The 22894-nt window shown below is 40.6% G+C and overlaps 1 protein-coding gene across 1 annotated transcript in view; it reads left to right on the top strand.

The window, feature by feature from the left end:
- TBC1D15 (TBC1 domain family member 15) overlaps nucleotides 1-22894 on the top strand; it is a 903088-nt gene that overhangs the window by 204694 nt on the left and 675500 nt on the right. The window contains exons 5-7 of the mRNA XM_053719215.1: nucleotides 3617-3829; nucleotides 5008-5094; nucleotides 14252-14571. Coding sequence (XP_053575190.1) covers nucleotides 3617-3829; nucleotides 5008-5094; nucleotides 14252-14571 — 620 coding nt within the window. The remainder of the gene's footprint in view (nucleotides 1-3616; nucleotides 3830-5007; nucleotides 5095-14251; nucleotides 14572-22894) is intronic.

The raw sequence follows: 22894 nt of genomic DNA, 5'->3' as shown, positions 1-22894 counted from the left end.
ACTGGATTCAGGGTCTTCATCTCTGGGAGTGACAGTTCCAGTCCCAGTTTGGGAATGGGATATAGGTATTTACCTCATATATTTCATATTCTGTCCTTCAAATTAGTGGGCCTGTTCATAATTAACTTAGACCTGAGAGATTTATTGTTTCCTTAATCGGAATCTTCTCTAGTTTTCTTAGTTTTCTTAGTATTCCTTTTCCCCACTCTGCAGTCTTCTGTCTGGCCAACAGTAAGTTTTAGTGGCCGGTGGATAGCTTAGCCATCTTGCAACCAGGAGGTTGGGAGTTTGGATTTAGCTGCAGTTGATTTTTCTTCACTTTTCTGTGACCCTGTGTATGAAGGGAATTGGTCTGATCGTATTCCATAGACATCAATTCTTTTGCTATTTTCCATGACATGGATAACTTTTGGATCTGTCTTAAAGGATAGATTTAGATCAGATTACAAGAGACTTTCTTACGTAGTATTTTTTTAGGAGTATCTATCTCCGGGCGCGTGTTTCTGGAGATATTCCTGGGTGATGTGAACATGGATGCCAACCTGCTGGGCTGGTAAGGTGTCTGGGTCATAAAGGATTATAGACTAAGAAGTGTCTGCTCTCCTCTTTAAACATCTTGGAGTTGAGAGCAATTTGCAATGCTCTGATGACTTGACCTCAGTCGTCCCTAGCTTGGTTCCAGTCGGACAATATCACCTATAGGGTTTATATCAACCATTAGGGAGGGTTCCTTAGCCATGTAGGAGGTGACTTGGATTGTTCAGTAGGAGGAAGCTCACATTTGCTGTCGGTCATCCACTTTCCAGGGGTGGACAATTGGGAGTCAGACTTCTAAACAGACTGATAATTCATCAGGAAGTGTTCTCTAGGTAGACCCTCACATGGGGGGTTTCAGGAGTTGACTTCTGTGAGCATTTCGACAGAACGCCAAGTTTCAAAGGTACGGTTTATGGTCATGTGATCCGCAGACCGTCCTGATAGATGTTCTGACTTTTTTTCTTGGATTTCAGTCTTTCATACCTTTTTCCTCTGTCTGTTCTCTTTCCACGAGTCATTACTCGTATTTTCAGATTAGAGCGGCTGTGATTTTATTAGCCCCTGCGTGGCCTCGCAGGATCTGGTATGCAGACCTAGTGGAAATGTTGTCTCTCCACCTTGGAGACTACCTCTGAGGAAGGACTTCTGATTCTTTGTCTTTTCCTTCATCTAAATCTCTGAAGCTGACTGCTTGAAGATTGGATGCTTTGTTTTGTCTAAGCGGGGGGTTTTCTGAATTTTTATCCTTTCTCCAGGGTGGTCTGGAGAAGGGTTTGTCAGTCAGTACCCTGAAGGGTCAGTTTTCTGCATTGTCTTTTTTTGCTAAATAAGCATCTGGTGGATGTGCTAGATGTGCAATCTTTTTGTCAGGCACTGGTCTACATCAGGCCTCTGTTTAAGTTGGTTGCTCCCCATTAGGGTTTTGCCCTTGCTCTTAAAGTTTTGCAGTAGGCTCTGTTTGAGCCTTTACTTTCCATAGATATTAAGTTATTTTGGAAGGTTTTGTTTCTCATTGCTATCTTTTCTGCTTGGAGAGTCTCTGAGCTCTCAGTTTTGCAGTGTGATTCGCCTTATCTTTCATGCAGTTAAGGCGGTTATACGTACTAGTTAGGTTTTCTTCCTTATTGGTTTCAGATAGATATATTAATCAGAAAATTGTTGTTCCTTCTCTGTGTTCTTATGTTTCTTCTCATAAGGAACATTTTATGCTTTAATTTTCTATCTACAGGCAACTAAGGAATATCGCCAGTTTGCTGTTTGTTTCTCTGGGAAACATAAAGGTCAGAGAGCTTCAGCTACTTCTCTTTCTCTTTGGTTGAGTAGTATAATGCGTTTGGTTTATGAGACTGCTGGCCAGCAGCCTCCTGAAAGAAATTCAGCTCATTTCACTAGGGCTGTCCCTTCTTCTTGGGCTTTCAAGAAGGAATTTTCTGTAGAACAGATTTGCAAGGCTGCAACTTGGTCCTCTCTGCATACTTTTTCCAAATTTTATATTTTTGTCTCAGCTGAGGCTTCTTTTGGGAGAAAGGTTCTTCATGCAGTGGTGCCTTCTGTTTAGGTTACCTGTCTTGTCCCTCCCTAATCATCTGTGTCCTCTAGCTTGGGTATTGGTTCCCACTAGTAATAGATGATTCCGTGGACTCACTATATCTTAGGAAAGGAAACATAATTTATGCTTACCTGATAAATTTATTTCCGGATATGGTGAGTCCACGGCCCACCCTTTATTTTAAGACAGTTATTTTTAACTAAAACCTCAGGCACCTCTACATTTTTGTGTTACCTTCTTTTTCCATTTTCCGTTTGGCTGAATGACTGGAGGTTATGGGTAAGGGAAGTGACATATATAGTGACATATATAGCAGCTTTGCTGTGGTGCTCTTTGCCTCCTCCTGCTGGCCAGGTGTGATATTCCCACTAGTAATAGATGATTCCGTGGACTCACCATATCCGGAAATAAATTTATCAGGTAGGCATAAATTATGTTTTTGAGAACTACAAAACCAATATCTGATAATATCTATAGGAAAAACAAATTACCAAAATAATCTGACAGAAACCTCCGGGAGAGCATGATATTGTGATGGATTAATGGAATTAATTTACCCCAAAAAATTAAACATCACAGTCATGAATAATGCAGCATCTTGCTATATAATTAAAAACTAATCTATATTTCGGGATTAAAACTATCTTAATTTTTTTTTTAAAAAATACTTTAAATTAAAAAAATATAAATCTGATTTTAATAAACGAAAATCCAATTTAAAATAAAAAAATTGACTTTTATCCACCCTGGTTAGAAGCTATATTGGCATTTCTTAGCAATCCAGCCTGGGTCACCTATATTGTTAATGTCTTAATATGCCTTCCTCCAGGCCCACCTATGATTTATCCTTTAAGTGGAAATTCCAATGCAAGTGGGTGGCATAGTAATATAATTTAGTAGATTGGGAGCACCTAGTCCACTCCTCCTCCTCTTTCCTATGCAACATATTATTTTTAATTCTTAGTTTCTTATGACCCAAGATAAAATATTTCAACAGTTATTGTAAGGAGAAGAGGAAGGATTTGGGTAAAGGCATCTTGAAAAAATATAAAGTTTTTTTTGTATACGCATTGTGTTCTAATTGCATTTTGTAGTCAACTAATTTCTAATCTTAGAAACTTTCATCATGACTTTAGGTACATCTCTCAAAAATAACTATGTACTGTATTTTTTAGTAAAGAAAGCTGATGATATTTATTTTGTATTTGCTTCTTTCTCACTTTTTAGTTTAGCTTTATACAATTGTTTTCCAGTAACAGTATTGCATTGTAGACGCAAATAAAAACTAAAATTATGCCTTTTTCATATTAAAGGTTATCTGAAGAAAAAAAAAAATGAAATGCGTGCATTCAAGTCCTTGGTTTATTACCGGTATATTATATTTTTACCATACTTCCTAATTACATATGGTTCTTAATTAATTATAAGACCATTTATGTTCATTTCAAGTTGTAACTAAAACTTTATCACAATCTCATGGTTTTATTTATTTTTATCTCTACATATTTTCTATTTTCTTTCATATTTTAGGTGTTCAGAGTCCCCAGAACAACCAGAGCAAATGGTCATTCCTCTTCAGCTTGACTGATCTCAAGTCAATTAAACAGAACAAAGAAGGCATGGGGTGGTCTTATTTAGTTTTCTGCTTGAAGGATGATGTTGTCCTTCCAGCTCTTCACTTCCATCAAGGAGGAAGCGAACTCCTGCTTGAGTGCCTTCAAAAATATGTGGTGCTTTGTGAGTAAGTATCATGGAATGCTGTGGGCTTCATCTCTTGTACTTGAATTGGAGGGCATATAACTATTACCAGGGGGATATTGTGGCTTACATAACAAAAACTGATTTGTTATTGGTACAATACATTCAGACTCTGATATTTAGCTTCTAAAATAATAGATTGTTTACTGCAGTCACACATTTTATGTTTGTTTTTAATAGAAAATCTAATATTATTTTTTTTTCTTGTTATCAATAATGTATGTGCCTCCAAATATTCCAAGACTCCTTTTTTTTTTAACAAGAAATGGGGCCTAATGTGAATCCCTAACTCACTTTTGTGTGGACTTTAAAGGGACAGTAAAGTCAAAATTAAACTTTTATGATTCAGATACAGCATGCAAATTTAAACAACTTTCTAATTTACTTCTGTTATCAAAATTTCTTTGTTCTCTTGGTATCTTTTTTTTTATTTTTTTTTATTTATTGAAGAAAGATTACATACAATAGGTGCTAATCAGACACCAAAAGTTATTTAGTTCCATCTTGTACAAAGAGCATTTGGTGTTATAATACACAGGTTAAAGTTACTTTCTTGTCTTTTGTGTGTATTTCTTTTCAACACAAACTTATACAAACAATCAAACTTATAAAAACAAACAACTTTGTTCACTTTACAAAGTACCTATTGAAGCTACGTCCCAGCAGAAAGAAGTCCACTCCTCCTCCTGGGGTGTACAGATCTATATCATATTTCCTTATACCTATCTCTTGGTATCTTTTATTGATTAGTAAAACTAGGTAGGCTCATAAGAGCTCAGGAGTGTGCACGTGTATTTAGTACTCTATGGCAGCAGTGTTATGCAACATTATTTGTAGATTTGTTATATAATGTTGCAAAACATAGCTGCCATAGAGTACTAAAGACATGTGCACACTCCTGAGCTTTTTTAAACCTACGTAGTTTTACTAATCAATAAAAGATACCAAGAGAACAAAGCAAATTTGATAACAGAAGTATATTGGAAAGTTATTTAAAATTGCATGCTCTATCTGAATCATTAAAGTTTAATTTTGACTTTACTGTCCCTTTAATGCAGTATTGGGAGTCTGTAGCTTATATGGGGAAAGGAAAAACAAATATTTACCTGCAGATCTGTAGAGGCACGGTATAGACAGTTCAATTTTTGTTCTATTCGATATAGGGTTTATTCGAGTTCAGACTGTAAGACGTATTCCTAACCAAAGTAAAGCAAGTATAGAGAATCACCTTGTGAAATCAGAAAGCAACAGTATTTTAATAGGAATAGCTCTGATTAGACAAGTTAGAACAAAACTGAACTTCTCTGAATTGCTGTTAGGGAATCAACAGAATGAAGAAGAAATAAATAGAAATCAAGATTTTTGATGATGTTAAAAGTAAACTCAGTGTTTCACACTGTTTGGGCTTTACTCTAAAGAGACATATTAAAGGACATTTTGTTTAGTGTCAAATTAATCTCATTCATAGTCTCTGATGTTTATTTAAAGTTATATGAATTAGAATAAAAAGAAACAAATGTGGATATTCATGCAATCAAGGAAATCTGAAAAAATAAAACAGCATTCTGAGAAAATGGAAAATGTATTGCAAAAAAAAAGCATAGCTTATAGTATAGAAAATGTGTAAAAGTGTTTGTCACATCCTTAAAAGGACATAAAACAAGTTGGGATAGAGACAAAATATAATAATATGTACTTTAATTACTTTACTGCAATGCCTCACCATTAACCCTTTCTTTTTCAGTTTCTGAATTTAAAGCTTTTAACCCCCCCCCCCCCCCCCCCCCACAATTCCTTTTATGGCTCTTTCTATCTATCTATCTATCTATCTATCTATCTATCTATCTATCTATCTATCTATCTATCTATATGCTTTGGTAGAATACAAAAAATGCATAGAGATTATCTGCTGGAGCATGCCTAGAAGCTGTGAACTCAGCTGAAATACAATACCTGTGTCTAAACACTGATAAGGGGGGAGGGGGGGGGTTGGCTGCTCCAGACAGCTTAGCTCTGTCATTTAATTTTGCTTATTTTTGAAAATTATTTTAAAATACTTGCCAACAATTTTTAAACATTTTTTTAATCAAAACTATTTATTTTTAAATTTACCCTTTTAGGATATGCACAGATCTCAACCTGTTTTATGTACCTTTTAACCCCTTAAGGACCGGGCATTTCAGACAAAAACTTCCCTAAAAGACCAGAGCATTTTTAGCATTCTTGCCATCACTACATTTAAACAGAAATAGAGCCTTTTTTCATATTTACCTATCAAAACTATATATTTTTTTTTCATTAGACAATCCAAATAATCAATCTAGGCCCTTTTTGGTATATTTTATGCCACCATTTCACCGCCAAATGTGATCAAATAATAAAAAAAAAAATTGTTAACTTTTTTTTACAATTTTAAGTTTCTTACTATATTTACAAACTGCATATGCAATCATGGCACAAATGGTTGTAAATGCTTCTCTGGGATCCCCTTTGTTCAGAAATAGCAGATATATATGGCTTTGGCATTGCTTTTTGATAATTAGAAGGCCGCTAAATGCTGCTGTGCACCGCACTTATATTATGCCCAGCAGTGAAGGGGTTAATTAGGTAGCTTGTAGGGTTAATTTTAGCTTTAGTGTAGATATCAACCTCCCACCTGACACATCACAGCCCCTGATCCCTCTCAAACAGCTCTCTTCCCTACCCCATTCCACAATGGTCACCCCTCCGGTCCACGGCGTCATCCATTACTTGTGGGAAATGTTCTCCCCCACAGGGAAAGGCAAGGAGAGCACACAGCAAGAGCTGTCCATATAGCTCCCCCTCTGGCTCCGCCCCCCAGTCATTCCGCTCTGAACAAGTAGCATCTACCACGGGGATGGCGAGGAGTTTGTGGTGTTAGTTGTAGTTTTTTATTCTTCTATCAAGAGTTTGTTATTTTAAAATAGTGCTGGCTTGTACTATTTACTCTATAACAGAAAAGTGATGAAGATTTCTGTTTAAGAGGGCTATGATTTTAGCACAAGTAACTAAAATCCATTACTGTTACCACGCAGGACTGTTGAAACAAGAGAACTTCAGTTGGGGGTAACAGTTTGCAGACTCATCTGCTTCAGGTATGACTAGTCTCCTTCTAACAACACAGGCTAATGCTAGATGATAGTCATTTTTCCCCTCAGGGGAAACGGTAAGCCATTTTTCTTTCACCTCAGCAAAAAAGATAACAGGCTTCCCCTTTTTGCTTTTTATGCTGGTAGACACTGTTAGGGGCTAAATCGATTGGTTTTTATTACAATATTATACCATTTGAAATATTTTATAAGCTCACATACACTTGGGAACGTTTTTTATTGATCTGGCTTGTTTTAGACACCTAAATCTAGTCAGGAAGGCCCCTTCACTCTAGTGTGCTGAGGGAGGAAGCCTCATTTTGGCACTTCAGCTGTGCAGTTGAATTTCAAGGCAGTGCATGCAGATTCATGTGAGAGGGTCCTGTGGTTCAGAAAGTGACTCCAAAAGGCTTTTTTCTGTGAATGGTGACCCCTAAGGAAGGTAAAAAGCTGCAGCAAGGCTGTAGCTGGGATTGTGGTGTGTAAAAACGGTTAAATCCAACAATTAGCTCCGGTTTGCTTGTTTTAAGAGCTAGAGTCTCCATATTTGCTGTGCAATACTTTCTAAGCATTAAGACACTGGGGTCCAAATTTCAGAAAAATCGGATATTGCCTTCATAGTTTTTTGAACATTCAGAAAAAAATGTGTCATTTTATTATTTAAAGAGACAGTAACGTTTTTGTTTAAAATAGTTTTTATTGCATTGTTTGCCTGCCTAAATCTGTTTAACATGTCTGTTCCATCAGATAACCTATGTTCTGTGTGTATAGAGACAAATGTGGTTCCCCCTTCGAGTGTTTGTGATAATTGCGCCATTGCGTCCAAACAAAATCAGGACAGCTCTGTTATTTTTCATAATGTTACCCAAGATGATTTATCTAATGAAGGTAGTGGGGATAGCTCTACATCCTCTCCTTCTGTGTCTACACCTGCTTTGCCCGCGCAGGCGACACCTAGCGCGCCAGTGCTTATTTCTATGCAACAATTATCAGCAGTAGTGGATAATTCTATAGCAAATCTTTTATCCAAACTGCCAGTTTTTCAGAGAAAGCGTGATTGTTCAGTTTTAAATACAGATAAAAAGGATGAACAATCAGACGCTGACGATGCCTTATCTATTTTACCCTCACATCAATCGGAATTGGCTGTGAGGGAAGGGCTGTCTGAGGGTGAAATTTCAGACTCCAGAACCTGATCTAGTGGCATTTAAGTTTAAGCTAGAACATCTCCGCGCTTTGCTTAAGGAGGTATTAGCTACTCTGGATGACTGTAATTCCATGGTAGTACCAGAGAAGTTGTGCAAATTGGACACATTTTTAGAGGTCCCAGTGCACGACGACGCTTTTCTAATACCTAAGAGGGTAGCGAACATAGTGGAAAAGGAGTGGGAAAAGCCAGGTGTACCCTTTGCCCCACCTCCTATATTTAAGAAAATGTTTCCCATAGTAGACCCTAGAAGGGACGCATGGCAAACGGTCCCGAAGGTTGAGGGAGCTTTTTCAACACTAGCAAAGCGCACAACTATTCCTATAGAGGACAGCTGCGCTTTCAAAGATCCTATGGATAAAAAATTGGAAGGATTGCTTAAAAAGATTTTTGTTCAGCAAGGGTTCATCCTTCAACCAGCTACGTGTGTTATTACTGTCACTTCAGCGGCGTCCTTTTGGTTCGAAGAACTAGAAAGGTCGCTCCAGAAAGAGACTTCCTATGAAGAAGTCATGGACAGAATTCACGCATTAAAGTTAGCTAATTCCTTTATATTGGATGCCGCCTTTCAAATAACGAAATTGGCGGCGAAAAACTCAGGCTTTGCTATAGTAGCGCGGAGGGCGCTTTGGCTAAAATCCTGGACGGCAGATGTGTCATCCAAGACTCTAAGTTACTGAATATTCCTTTCAAGGGTAAGACCCTTTTTGGGCCGGAATTGAAGGAAATTATTTCAGACATCACTGGGGGTAAGGGCCATGCCCTCCCACAGGATAGGCCTTTTAAGGCTAAGAACAAGTCTAATTTTCGTTCCTTTCGCAATTTCAGGAACAGACCGGCTAATAACTCCACTGCCGCTAGACAAGAAGGTAACGCGGCCCAGCCCAAACCCGCTTCGAAGCCCATGCAAGGCTGGAACAAGGGTAAACAAACCAAGAAACCTGCTGCTGCTACCAAGACAGCATGAAGGGGTAGCCCCCGATCCGGGACCGGATCTGGTAGGGGGCAGACTATCTCTCTTCGCTCAGGCTTGGGCAAGAGATGTTCTGGATCCCTGGGCACTAGAGAGAGTTTCCAAGGGATACCTGTTAGAATTCAAGGGACTTCCTCCAAAGGGAACGTTCCACCTGTCTCGCTTATCTTCAGACCAGATAAAGAAACAGGCATTCTTACATTGTGTAAGAGACCTATCAAAGATGGGAGTGATAAACCCAGTTCCCTCCGGGGAACAAGGTCTAGGGTTTTACTCAAACCTGTTTGTGGTTCCCAAAAAAGAGGGAACTTTCAGGCCAATTCTGGATTTAAAGATATTAAACAAGTTCCTCAGAGTTCCATCCTTCAAGATGAAAACCATTCGGACAATCTTACCAACAATCCAGCAGGGTCAATTTTTGACTACTGTGGATCTAAAGGATGCGTATCTGCATATCCCAATCCACAAATCTCATCATCAGTTCCTGAGGTTCGCCTTTCTGGACAAACATTACCAGTTTGTGGCTCTTCCATTCGGTTTAGCCACCGCTCCCAGAATTTTCACAAAGGTGCTAGGGTCCCTTCTAGCGGTCCTAAGACCGAGGGGCATCGCTGTAGCACCTTATCTAGACGACATCCTAATCCAAGCGTCATCTCTTTCCAAAGCGAGGGCTCATACAGACATTGTGTTGGCTTTTCTCAGATCTCACAGGTGGAAAGTAAACATAGAAAAAAGTTCACTGTCACCGTCCACAAGGGTTCCTTTTCTGGGAACAATAATAGATTCTGTGGAAATGAAGATCTTTCTCACAGACGTCAGAAAGACAACGCTTCTAAAAGCTTGTCGAGTTCTTCACTCTATTCCTCAACCCTCCATAGCTCAATGCATGGAAGTAATAGGACTAATGGTCGCAGCAATGGATGTGGTTCCTTTTGCTCGAATTCATCTAAGACCATTACAGCTGTGCATGCTCAATCAGTGGAATGGGGACTATACAGACTTGTCTCCCCAAATTCAAGTAGACCAGGTAACCAGGGACTCACTTTTCTGGTGGTTGACCCAGGATCACCTGTCTCAGGGAATGAGTTTCCGCAGACCGGAGTGGGTCATCGTCACGACCGACGCCAGCCTCTTGGGGTGGGGCGCGGTCTGGGACTCTCTGAAAGCTCAGGGCCTATGGTCGCGGGAAGAGTCGCTTCTCCCGATAAATATTTTGGAACTAAGAGCTATATTCAATGCGCTCCTGGCTTGGCCTCAGCTAGCGGAAGCCAGGTTCATAAGATTTCAGTCGGACAACATAACGACTGTTGCGTACATCAATCATCAGGGGGGAACAAAGAGTTCCCTAGCGATGAAGGAAGTAACCAAGATAATCCAATGGGCAGAGAATCACTCCTGCCATCTATCTGCTATTCACATCCCAGGAGTAGACAACTGGGAGGCGGACTATTTGAGTCGTCAGACTTTCCATCCGGGGGAGTGGGAACTCCATCCGGAGGTCTTTGCTCAGTTAACCCAATTATGGGGCATTCCAGACATGGCTCTAATGGCGTCCCGTCAGAACTTCAAGATTCCTTGCTACGGGTCCAGATCCAGGGATCCCAAGGCGACTCTAGTGGATGCATTAGTGGCGCCTTGGTCGTTCAACCTAGCATATGTGTTTCCACCGTTTCCTCTCCTCCCCAGGCTCATAGCCAGGATCAAACAGGAGAAGGCCTCGGTGATTCTGATAGCTCCTGCGTGGCCACGCAGGAATTGGTATGCAGATCTTGTGAATATGTCACAATTTAGATGTTGTTCGTGCTTTAAAGTTCTATTTAGAAGCAACAAAAGATTTTAGACAAACCTCATCCTTGTTTGTCGTTTACTCTGGTAAGAGGAGAGGTCAAAAAGCTACTGCTACCTCTCTCTCTTTCTGGCTGAAAAGCATTATCCGCTTGGCTTATGAGACTGCCGGACGGCAGCCTCCTGACCGTATCACAGCTCACTCTACTAGGGCTGTGGCTTCCACATGGGCCTATAAGAACGAGGCTTCTGTTGACCAGATATGTAAGGCAGCGACTTGGTCTTCTCTGCACACTTTTGCCAAATTCTACAAATTTGATATTTTTGCTTCTTCGGAGGCTGTTTTTGGGAGAAAGGTTTTGCAAGCCGTGGTGCCTTCTGTTTAGGTAACCTGATTTGCTCCCTCCCTTCATCCGTATCCTAAAGCTTTGGTATTGGTTCCCACAAGTAATGGATGACGCCGTGGACCGGACACACCAATGTTGGAGAAAACAGAATTTATGCTTACCTGATAAATTACTTTCTCCAATGGTGTGTCCGGTCCACGGCCCGCCCTGGTTTTTTTTTTTTTTTTTTTTAATCAGGTTGAAATTTTTTTCTTTATACACTACAGTCACCACGGCACCCTATAGTTTCTCCTTTTTCTCCTAACCGTCGGTCGAATCACTGGGGGGCGGAGCCAGAGGGGGAGCTATATGGACAGCTCTTGCTGTGTGCTCTCCTTGCCTTTCCCTGTGGGGGAGAACATTTCCCACAAGTAATGGATGACGCCGTGGACCGGACACACCGTTGGAGAAAGTAATTTATCAGGTAAGCATAAATTCTGTTATTTTTATTTTCTGCTGTGTAGGATATGCCCTTACCCCCCAACCTTGTGATCCCTCCCCCAAACAGCTCTCTAACCCTCCCTCCTCTAACTAGATCTGCCATCTTAGGTACTGGCAGCTGTCTGCCAGTACCCAATTTTCCCTAATTTGTCAATTTTATTTATTTTACAAAAAAACACACATATTGTTTCTGTAGTGTTAGCTGCCCCCCACCTCATTTACCCCCTCCCAGATCGCTTTCCCACCCTCCACTGTATGATACTTCCATCTCCCTCCGTCCCCTTCCCTGCCGCTCTGACTTTTTTTCTTTCAGCGTAGTGGCCAGCCCCTTCCCGCGCCCTCCGACCCCCCTCCAGCGATGGGCCACCCACCCGCCTCCCTCCTGCCCTGACCCTCTCTGCATCGGAAACTCTGCCCCATGCAGAAATAGCGCCATCTCGCTATTTTTAGCTAGATTGTGGCAGAGAGAAGCCCAGGACTGCAGCGACGTACAGGTTACATCACTGGTCCTTAAAGGGACACTGAACACAAATATTTTCTTTTGTGATTCAGATAGAGCATGCAATTTAAAGCAACTTTCTAATTTACTCGTATTATCAATTTTTCTTAGTTCACTTGCTATCTTTATTTGAAAAAGAAGGCATCTAAGCTTCTTTTTTGGTTCAGAATTCTGGACAGCACATTTTTATTGGTGGATGAATTTATCCACCAATCGGCAAGCAACCCAGGTTGTTCACCAAAAATGGGCAGGCATATAAACTTACATTCTTGCATTTCAAATAAAGATACCAAGAGAATGAAGTACATTTGATAATAGGAGTAAATTAGAAAGTTGCTTAAAATTGCATGCTCTATCTGAATCGCAAAAGAAAAAATTTGGGTTCAGTGTCCCTTTAAGGGCATAACGACCAGCGTCGTACAAGGTACGGCACTGGTCGTTAAGGGGTTAAGATATAGTTTTATAGTTTCACTCTCTTTATAAGATTATTATATTAAAGTTTAAGACATTTCATTTTTTAATTTTTTTTGTTAGTTTTGCTTTTATAGAGACAATAAAGCTCATGATCCAGATAGATTTATAAATCTACTTTTTATTAAAAACTTTTATGGTAAAGTGTTAAAGCATGTTTGGATAAAATATTAAACACTGGTGATAATCAAGCTTAATTCTCAGCTATTTTTTTCTGAAATTAAGTTAATGAAGAATATGGGCGAAGACCCTAAATCCTTTTTTATGTATCAACTCATGTAGCATTTAAAGGGTGATGAGAAAATGTACTCTAAATTGTGGTAAATAGGTTAGAAAAGGTTTTAATCTTTTCTGGTACATCAAAATTAATCAGAATTAATCAATGAGGGCAGGGTGCAGGCTATGTTAGTGGTATTATTGAAATCTTATCCTTTGTAAGGTTAATTACAATAACTTCAAAGTTCATGCATTATCTATAACTGCTGTAAATGATCTCAACAATTCTCAAATTAAATAAGCAAACAAGGGTTTAGGAACTGAAAGATCTAGGCCAATCAGTTGAGGTACATGGTTATTGATAGTGCCCCCAAAAAACTTAGAGGGGGCGATAGTTAGTTACCTCCTTAATATAGAAGCCAAATGGATTTGGCTACTTAACACCATGTCCCCAAAGGGACTTAATAGAGAATTTGATCTCTTACCTTTAATTTAATTACTATATACCATTTATTTTCTTTAAAACTTAAAATTGATGTGATTTAATCATGTTTCAGATATGGTGTATGGTTGGCAACTTGCTGCATTTGTTTTTAATCAGGTCTCCAACTCTAATGGGAAGTAAGGGGTTAAAGATCTTTTTTGTTGTGTTTATAGCATTTTCATATCCAATGAAATGACATGTGATGTCAAAATTTTTAACCTCTCCCATGTTTTTTAATTGGTCACCTGTTTTATTACTGGGCCTATATAAGGCTTGTCAATTGTATTAGTGATTAGCTTGAGAAAGGGGCAGGTTCCCCCGAAACGGTGCCACCGTGTTCTTTGTTTTATTTTTTTATATATATATATATATATATATATATATATATATATATATATATATATATATATATATATATATATATATATATATATATATATATATATATATATATATATATATATATATAGCTGTGCATGCACACTGGCTGAGGTGACAGCTTGGATAGTTGTATGAATGTATTGTGTTCCACATTAAATTACATATGTTGGGGGGGGGGGCGGAGTTGACTCTGCATCTGAGCGGTCGCACTTCTCCTCAGCTCCGGCTGTTACTATCAGATTTCTCCATTTAAGACCGCTCAGGGCAGGCAATTTCTCATTTAAAAGCATTCAATTAAGAAGCAGTGTATCTCTCTCAATTTTGGTGGCCTAAGAGTTTGAAGTTATCCCATACTTTATGATTTGTGCCCACTGAGATCGCTACAGCAAAAAAAAAGGGGAGAAGACGCCATTTTGTTAACCTGACCATGCTGGCATTCTTTTACTGTGAATAGCTCCAGTATTACGGCACTATCACGGACTGTGTAACTTTTTCGACATGGACCCTCACCTTTCACATTTTGGGGCCATTGATCTACTAGCAGCGTTTGAACGGAAAATGGACTGGTGTTTTAAAGATTTATCACGCTCCTTACATCAGGAGCTTGCAAGCGCTGGCGCCAGATATGAGAATTGGGAGACTGAGAAGCATGGTGGGAATGCTATCCTGAGCCCTCCGGACCACACGCAGTCTGAAAACACAGCAGACCCAACCTTTGAACAGACTATGCTGATACAACTAAGGCACCATGAAAGCCGATCTGAATCGACCACTGTGAGTAAAATACCCCCACCGTTGCACATACTGGAGCGGTCTCCTTCCGCTCAGTGTCTGAAAGCCGAGACTCATAGCCAACAGCAAAGATCCCCTACGAGCCTACACCTGATGCCTGTTAGATGGAGCCCCCTAGATTTAACGCCCCAAGTCAGGCGCAGTGACTTACCCTGCATTCCGGTCATTGCGACTGATCTCACCTGGCAGCAGCTTGGTCCCAGCACTACGGCTACAACCGGAGTCTCTCTCCCTTCCTCAAGGGATACAGGGGGCCCTACCTCTGACTTCCTAGCGATGCGGCCGGTCGCTGGGAAACGTCAAGCCCAAATTGGAGAGCAGCTTCTGAGCTGCATACTCTTAAATACAGCCCCCGCTTCATATGTCTCATGCTCAGTCCTTCCGGATCGCAGCACTTTCTTTGGAGATGCCTGCTTATGTTTGCACTCTGGGAGCGCCATGGGTCTGCTAGAAGCCGGCTCTGTTTCAGTCGCAGAGACTAAGGCCTCCTTAACAAAGGCCTTTCCAGCGAGGCTCATTCTCAAGACGGGTATGGGGTAATAGACTTGGCAAAAAACTCAGCACTTTAACCACTTGGTTCCTAGACTGTTATACCGGACTGTCTTTTTGTGATACTAGCCTTGTGACTCTTTAACAAGCATAATTCTACTGGATGAATGTCTCTAATTTGTAGTTTCAATCTTATGTTTATTATATATTCTGTTAGACTCGTAGTCCCCTTTCATCCAATTACTGCGTTTTTATTTTCTAGTGTTACATCTAAAATGTCAGATCGCACATGTTTATTTACACGGGCAGGCACATCAGGAGACAGCCCAGTGATATTTATGTTTATTTTTAAATTTGATGTGGGGCTATTGCGCCGGTATAAAACCGGATATTTAAGTCAACTAGCGAGACTGCCCTTTTGGGATAATAATATTATGACACTTTAATAAGAGCAACTCTATTTGAGAACAGTGTCTAGTTCATAGTTATTGATACTTGTTTATCACACACTCTGTCAGCTGTTTCTATCCACACAGTTAATGCTAATTTCTATACATCTCATTTTAGCTGCTGGATTTAACATGTTCAGGACTATAGCATCTATATAACTCCAAATGCAATTGTTTAAGGTGCCCTGGAGATCCATATAGAATCTGACTGAGCAGAACAGTACTGAGATTTTATATTAGCAATGAAGCTCTAAACCACTGAATGTGATCTCTATTAGTTTCACCCCTACCACCTTACTAATAGCTTTGGGCAGATATGACACAATATTAGTGTCCCTAACCAGGTTACAGATATGTAGTCGTCTATCAAGAGACACCCTTACTTTTGTTTATATAACTAAATATTTTGGAAGCTAGGCGTACTAGGAGACATTTAACTAGGGATCTGAAATTAAACAAATAACCCTGATTAGGTATTTATGCTTAACTACCCCTGATGGGACATAGTTTGCCAGGCTGAGCCTTTAGTCATGTACCCAGTACTTGCTGTACTCCTATTATTGCTTTAACTCTGCCTTATGGCAGCATCTGTTCAAACCCCCTACTTAGCTGCAAATGCATAGTAACGAAATCCTGATTTTTACACCCCACATCAGTTACTAGTGAACTACTTATACCCTGATCTCAAACTGCAACCCATCTAATTGAGTATTTATTCCTCTCTTATTATTTTTTCTAAAAGAGTTAAACATATATTTCCATTACTCGTCCCCACACTTAGCATTATCTGTTTTGTCCTTAAAAACTCAGAGGTATACAACGCTCTTAGGTTTGACATGCTAATTGGCTCCGCCCCTCAATCTCCTCTACCCCCCCCCCCCCCCCCCCTATTTTTGAGCGGCTCTTGCCCGCTGCTTTTCCCTCCCCCCAACAAAAAACCATGACGCTAACCCCCACCTTGCCTTAATCTACATGGAGCAAGATAACCTTACGCATACTATATATTACAAGGAGGGGTTCATTTATTGTGTACAATGTTATAATATGAAAAAAGAGAAAAGCTAAATGTGAAAAGCAACATTTTTGGGAAGTCTGTTTGGAAATAGTTGAGATTATCACCTATCTATTTCATTTCTCCTTTCATATATTAGGATATTGGAAGTCTTTACTTAGAATATGTTGAAAATTATTTGGATCTTCTCCTGTAACATGTTTATTATTGTCGTTTGTTTTAATGGGATTTATCTCACTCACGGAATTGTTGCATATTTTTGTTATCTTGGAATTTTCTCAATAAAAAACTATTTAAAAAAAAAAAAAAATTACATATGTTGGGACAATTAGATTAATATATCATAGCATTATTACATCACAGATGAGAACGTTACATGTTTATATCGTGCCATGATAGATTTGCTGCAACATAGTTTTGACAATACAACATTTAAATAAAGCATCAATCTGCTATTAACATGGTTTCTTTTCATTGTTTTAGAGCTTAGCAAAAACAGAATTTATGCTTACCTGATAAATTACTTTCTCCAACGGTGTGTCCGGTCCACTGCGTCATCCTTACTTGTGGGATATCTCTTCCCCAACAGGAAATGGCAAAGAGTCCCAGCAAAGCTGGCCATATAGTCCCTCCTAGGCTCCGCCCACCCCAGTCATTCGACCGACGGACAGGAGGAAATATATATAGGAGAAACCATATGGTACCGTGGTGACTGTAGTTAGAGAAAATAATTCATCAGACCTGATTAAAAAAACCAGGGTGGGCCGTGGACCGGACACACCGCTGGAGAAAGTAATTTATCAGGTAAGCATAAATTCTGTTTTCTCCAACATTGGTGTGTCCGGTCCACGGCGTCATCCTTACTTGTGGGAACCAATACCAAAGCTTTAGGACACGGATGAAGGGAGGGAGCAAATCAGGTTACCTAAACGGAAGGCACCACAGCTTGCAAAACCTTTCTCCCAAAAATAGCCTCTGAAGAAGCAAAAGTATCAAATTTGTAAAATTTGGCAAAAGTGTGCAGTGAAGACCAAGTCGCTGCCTTACATATCTGGTCAACAGAAGCCTCGTTCTTGAAGGCCCATGTGGAAACCACAGCCCTAGTGGAGTGAGCTGTGATTCTTTCAGGAGGCTGCCGTCCGGCAGTCTCATAAGCCAATCGGATGATGCTTTTAAGCCAAAAGGAAAGAGAGGTAGAAGTCGCTTTTTGACCTCTCCTTTTACCAGAATAAACAACAAACAAGGAAGATGTTTGTCTGAAATCCTTTGTAGCCTCTAAATAGAATTTTAGAGCACGGACTACGTCCAAATTGTGTAACAAACGTTCCTTCTTTGAAACTGGATTCGGACATAAAGAAGGTACAACTATCTCCTGGTTAATATTTTTGTTAGAAACAACCTTAGGAAGAAAACCAGGCTTAGTACGCAAAACCACCTTATCTGCATGGAACACCAGATAGGGCGGAGAACACTGCAGAGCAGATAACTCTGAAACTCTTCTAGCAGAAGAAATTGCAACCAAAAACAAAACTTTCCAAGATAGTAACTTAATATCTATGGAATGTAAAGGTTCAAACGGAACCCCTTGAAGAACTGAAAGAACTAGATTTAGACTCCAGGGAGGAGTCAAAGGTCTGTAAACAGGCTTGATCCTAACCAGAGCCTGAACAAATGCTTGAACATCTGGCACAGCTGCCAGTCTTTTGTGTAGTAAGACAGATAAAGCAGAGATCTGTCCCTTTAGAGAACTTGCAGATAATCCTTTCTCCAAACCTTCTTGTAGAAAGGAGAGAATCTTAGGAATTTTTATCTTATTCCATGGGAATCCTTTGGATTCACACCAACAGATATATCTTTTCCATATTTTATGGTAAATCTTTCTAGTTACCCGGTTTTCTGGCCTGAACCAGAGTATCTATCACAGAATCTGAAAACCCACGCTTCGATAGAATCAAGCGTTCAATCTCCAAGCCGTCAGCTGGAGGGAGACCAGATTTGGATGTTCGAATGGACCCTGAACAAGAAGGTCCTGTCTCAAAGGTAGCTTCCACGGTGGAACCGATGACATATTCACCAGGTCTGCATACCAAGTCCTGCGTGGCCACGCAGGAGCTATCAAGATCACCGAGGCCCTCTCCTGATTGATCCTGGCTACCAGCCTGGGAATGAGAGGAAACGGTGGAAATACATAAGCTAGGTTGAAGGTCCAAGGTGCTACTAGTGCATCTACTAGAGTCGCCTTGGGATCCCTGGATCTGGACCCGTAGCAAGGAACCTTGAAGTTCTGACGAGACGCCATCAGATCCATGTCTGGAATGCCCCATAATTGGGTTATTTGGGCAAAGATCTCCGGGTGGAGTTCCCACTCCCCCGGATGGAATGTCTGACGACTCAGAAAATCCGCCTCCCAGTTTTCCACACCTGGTATGTGGATCGCAGACCGGTGGCAGAAGTGATCCTCCGCCCATTGAATTATTTTGGTCACTTCTTTCATCGCCAGGGAACTCCTTGTTCCCCCCTGATGATTGATATACGCAACGGTCGTCATGTTGTCTGATTGGAACCTTATGAATCTGGCCTTTGCTAGTTGAGGCCAAGCCCTGAGAGCATTGAATATCGCTCTCAGTTCCAGAATGTTTATCGGGAGAAGAGACTCTTCCCGAGACCATAGACCCTGAGCTTTCAGGGATTCCCAGACCGCGCCCCAGCCCACTAGACTGGCGTCGGTCGTGACAATGACCCACTCTGGTCTGCGGAAGCTCATTCCCTGGGACAGATGGTCCAGGGTCAGCCACCAACGGAGTGAATCTCTGGTCTTCTGATCTACTTGAATCATTGGAGACAAGTCTGTATAATCCCCATTCCACTATTTGAGCATGCACAGTTGTAATGTTCTTAGATGAATTTGTGCAAAAGGAACTATGTCCATTGCTGCAACCATCAACCCTACTACTTCCATGCACTGCGCTATGGAAGGACGAGGAACAGAATGAAGAGCTTGACAAGAGCTTAGAAGTTTTGATTTTCTGACCTCTGTCAGAAAAATCCTCATTTCTAAGGAATCTATTATTGTTCCCAAGAAGGGAACTCTTGTCGACGGAGACAGAGAACTTTTTTCTATGTTCACCTTCCATCCGTGTGATCTGAGAAAGGCCAGAACGATGTCTGTATGAGCCTTTGCTTTTGACAGGGACGACGCTTGTATTAGAATGTCGTCCAAGTAAGGTACTACTGCAGTGCCCCTCGGTCTTAGAACCGCTAGAAGGGACCCTAGCACCTTTGTGAAAATCCTTGGAGCAGTGACTAACCCGAATGGGAGGGCCACAAACTGGTAATGCTTGTCCAGAAAAGCGAACCTTAGGAACTGATGATGTTCTTTGTGGATAGGAATATGTAGGTACGCATCCTTTAGATCCACGGTAGTCATAAATTGACTTTCCTGGATAGTGGGTAGAATCGTTCGAATGGTTTCCATCTTGAACGATGGTACCCTGAGAAATTTGTTTAGGATCTTCAAATCCAAAATTGGTCTGAAAGTTCCCTCTTTTTTGGGAACTACGAACAGATTGGAATAAAATCCCATTCCTTGTTCCTTTATTGGAACTGGGTGTATCACTCCCATCTTTAACAGATCTTCTACACAATGTAAGAATGCCTGTCTCTTTATTTGGTTTGAGGATAAGTGAGACATGTGGAACCTTCCCCTTGGGGGTAGTTCCTTGAATTCCAGGAGATAACCTTGAGAAACTATTTCTAGCGCCCAGGGATCCTGAACATCTCTTGCCTGAGCAAAGAGAGAGAGTCTGCCCCCCACTAGATCCGATCCCGGATCAGGGGCTACTCCTTCATGCTGTTTTGTTAGCAGCGGCAGGCTTCTTGGCCTGCTTACCCTTGTTCCAGCCTTGCATCGGTTTCCAGGCTGGTTTGGGTTGTGAGGCATTACCCTCTTGCTTAGAGGATGCAGAATTAGAGGCTGGTCCGTTCCTGAAATTGCGAAAGGAACGAAAATTAGACTTATTTTTAGCCTTGAAAGGCCTATCTTGTGGAAGGGCGTGGCCCTTTCCCCCAGTGATGTCTGAAATAATCTCTTTCAATTCTGGTCCAAATAGAGTTTTACCTTTGAAAGGGATGTTAAGCAATTTTGTCTTGGATGACACATCCGCTGACCAAGACTTTAGCCAAAGCGCTCTGCGCGCCACGATAGCAAACCCTGAATTTTTCAACGCTAATCTAGCTAATTGCAAAGCGGCATCTAAAATAAAAGAGTTAGCCAATTTAAGTGCATGAACTCTGTCCATAACCTCCTCATATGGAGTCTCTCTACTGAGCGACTTTTCTAGTTCCTCGAACCAGAACCACGCTGCTGTAGTGACAGGAACAATGCACGAAATTGGTTGTAGAAGGTAACCTTGCTGTACAAAAATCTTTTTAAGCAAACCTTCCAATTTTTTATCCATAGGATCTTTGAAAGCACAACTATCTTCGATAGGAATAGTAGTGCGTTTGTTTAGAGTAGAAACTGCCCCCTCGACCTTAGGGACTGTCTGCCATAAGTCCTTTCTGGGGTCGACCATAGGAAATTATTTCTTAAATATAGGGGGGGAACAAAAGGTATGCCGGGCTTTTCCCACTCCTTATTTACTATGTCCGCCACCCGCTTGGGTATAGGAAAAGCGTCGGGGTGCACTGGAACCTCTAGGAACTTGTCCATCTTGCATAATTTCTCTGGAATGACCAAGTTGTCACAATCATCCAGAGTAGATAACACCTCCTTAAGCAGTGCGCGGAGATGTTCTAATTTAAATTTAAATGTCACAACATCAGGTTCATGAGGAATCATCTTGGGCAATTTCATTATCTGTGGCAGCACTGTCCTTACTTTGTTTGGACGCTATGGCACAATTATCACATAAATTTAAATGGGGAGACACATTGGCTTTCATACATATAGAACATAGCTTATCTGAAGGTACAGACATGTTAAACAGGCTTAAACTTGTCAACAAAGCACAAAAAACGTTTTAAAACAAAACCGTTACTGTCTCTTTAAATTTTAAACAGAAAACACTTTATTACTGAATATGTGAAAAAGTATGAAGGAATTGTTCAAAAATTACCAAAATTTCACCACAGTGTCTTAAACCATTAATAGTATTGCACACCAAATGAGGCTCAGTCTACAACTAGGAAGGCCCCCTGACTGGAAAAGGTGTCTAACACAGTGCCTGCCGTTTAATAAACGTTCCCCAAGTTTATAAATGCAAAATGTCAGCATAAATATGAATAAAATGCCCAAATAAAGCAATCGATTTAGCCCATAAAAATGTCTACCAGTTTTTTAGTCCATAATAAGCCCTTTATTCTGTTTGTTTGACTAAGAAAATGGCTTACCGGTCCCCATGAGGGGAAATGACAGCCTTCCAGCATTACATCGTCTTGTTAGAAATATGGCTAGTCATACCTTAAGCAGAAAAGTCTGCTAACTGCTTCCCCCAACTGAAGTTACTTCATCTCAACAGTCCTATGTGGAAACAGCAATCGATTTTAGTTACTGTCTGCTAAAATCATCTTCCTCTCACAAACAGAAATCTTCATCCTTTTCTGTTTCAGAGTAAATAGTACATACCAGCACTATTTTAAAATAACAAACACTTGATAGAAGAATAAAAACTACATTTAAACACCAAAAAACTCTTAACCATCTCCGTGGAGATGTTGCCTGTGCAACGGCAAAGAGAATGACTGGGGTGGGCGGAGCCTAGGAGGGACTATATGGCCAGCTTTGCTGGGACTCTTTGCCATTTCCTGTTGGGGAAGAGATATCCCACAAGTAAGGATGACGCCGTGGACCGGACACACCAATGTTGGAGAAATATATATAGATTTCCTTCATATAGGTGGCGAGAGTCCACAAACCATTACTCATGGGAATTATATTGCCACCACTAGGAGGAGGTGGTCTTCCAAACCACAAGAGCACTATAAAACCCCTCCCACCTCACACATTCCTTAGTCTTTACTTTGCCTCCGTTGGAGGTGGTTGAAAAATAAAAACAGTGCTTGTCAGAGGGATGTATTTGGGGTATGGTTTGTGATACGATGGTTTCGCCTCATGGGAAATCCTTCATAGGCCTGCTGTTAATTTGGTCGCAGGGACTTGCATTCTGCCTCTGTTTATAGATCTACATTATATTCCTATTCCATTACCTCTGCTGATATGTTTCGGTACTGGTTTGGCTGTCTGCTACTTGCTTGATGATGGACGAGAGTCTACATGTTGCAGGAACTTCCCAGACATGAAGATACAAGTAAATACTTTTATTATATTCCTTCCTTGTATGGCAAATAACAAGTT

This window comes from Bombina bombina, chromosome 6 (genome assembly GCF_027579735.1).
Source record: "Bombina bombina isolate aBomBom1 chromosome 6, aBomBom1.pri, whole genome shotgun sequence".
Classification (NCBI taxonomy): Eukaryota; Metazoa; Chordata; class Amphibia; order Anura; family Bombinatoridae; genus Bombina; species Bombina bombina.
The sequence above is the reverse complement of the archived record's forward strand: the minus strand, read 5'-3'. Positions and strand labels throughout refer to the sequence as shown.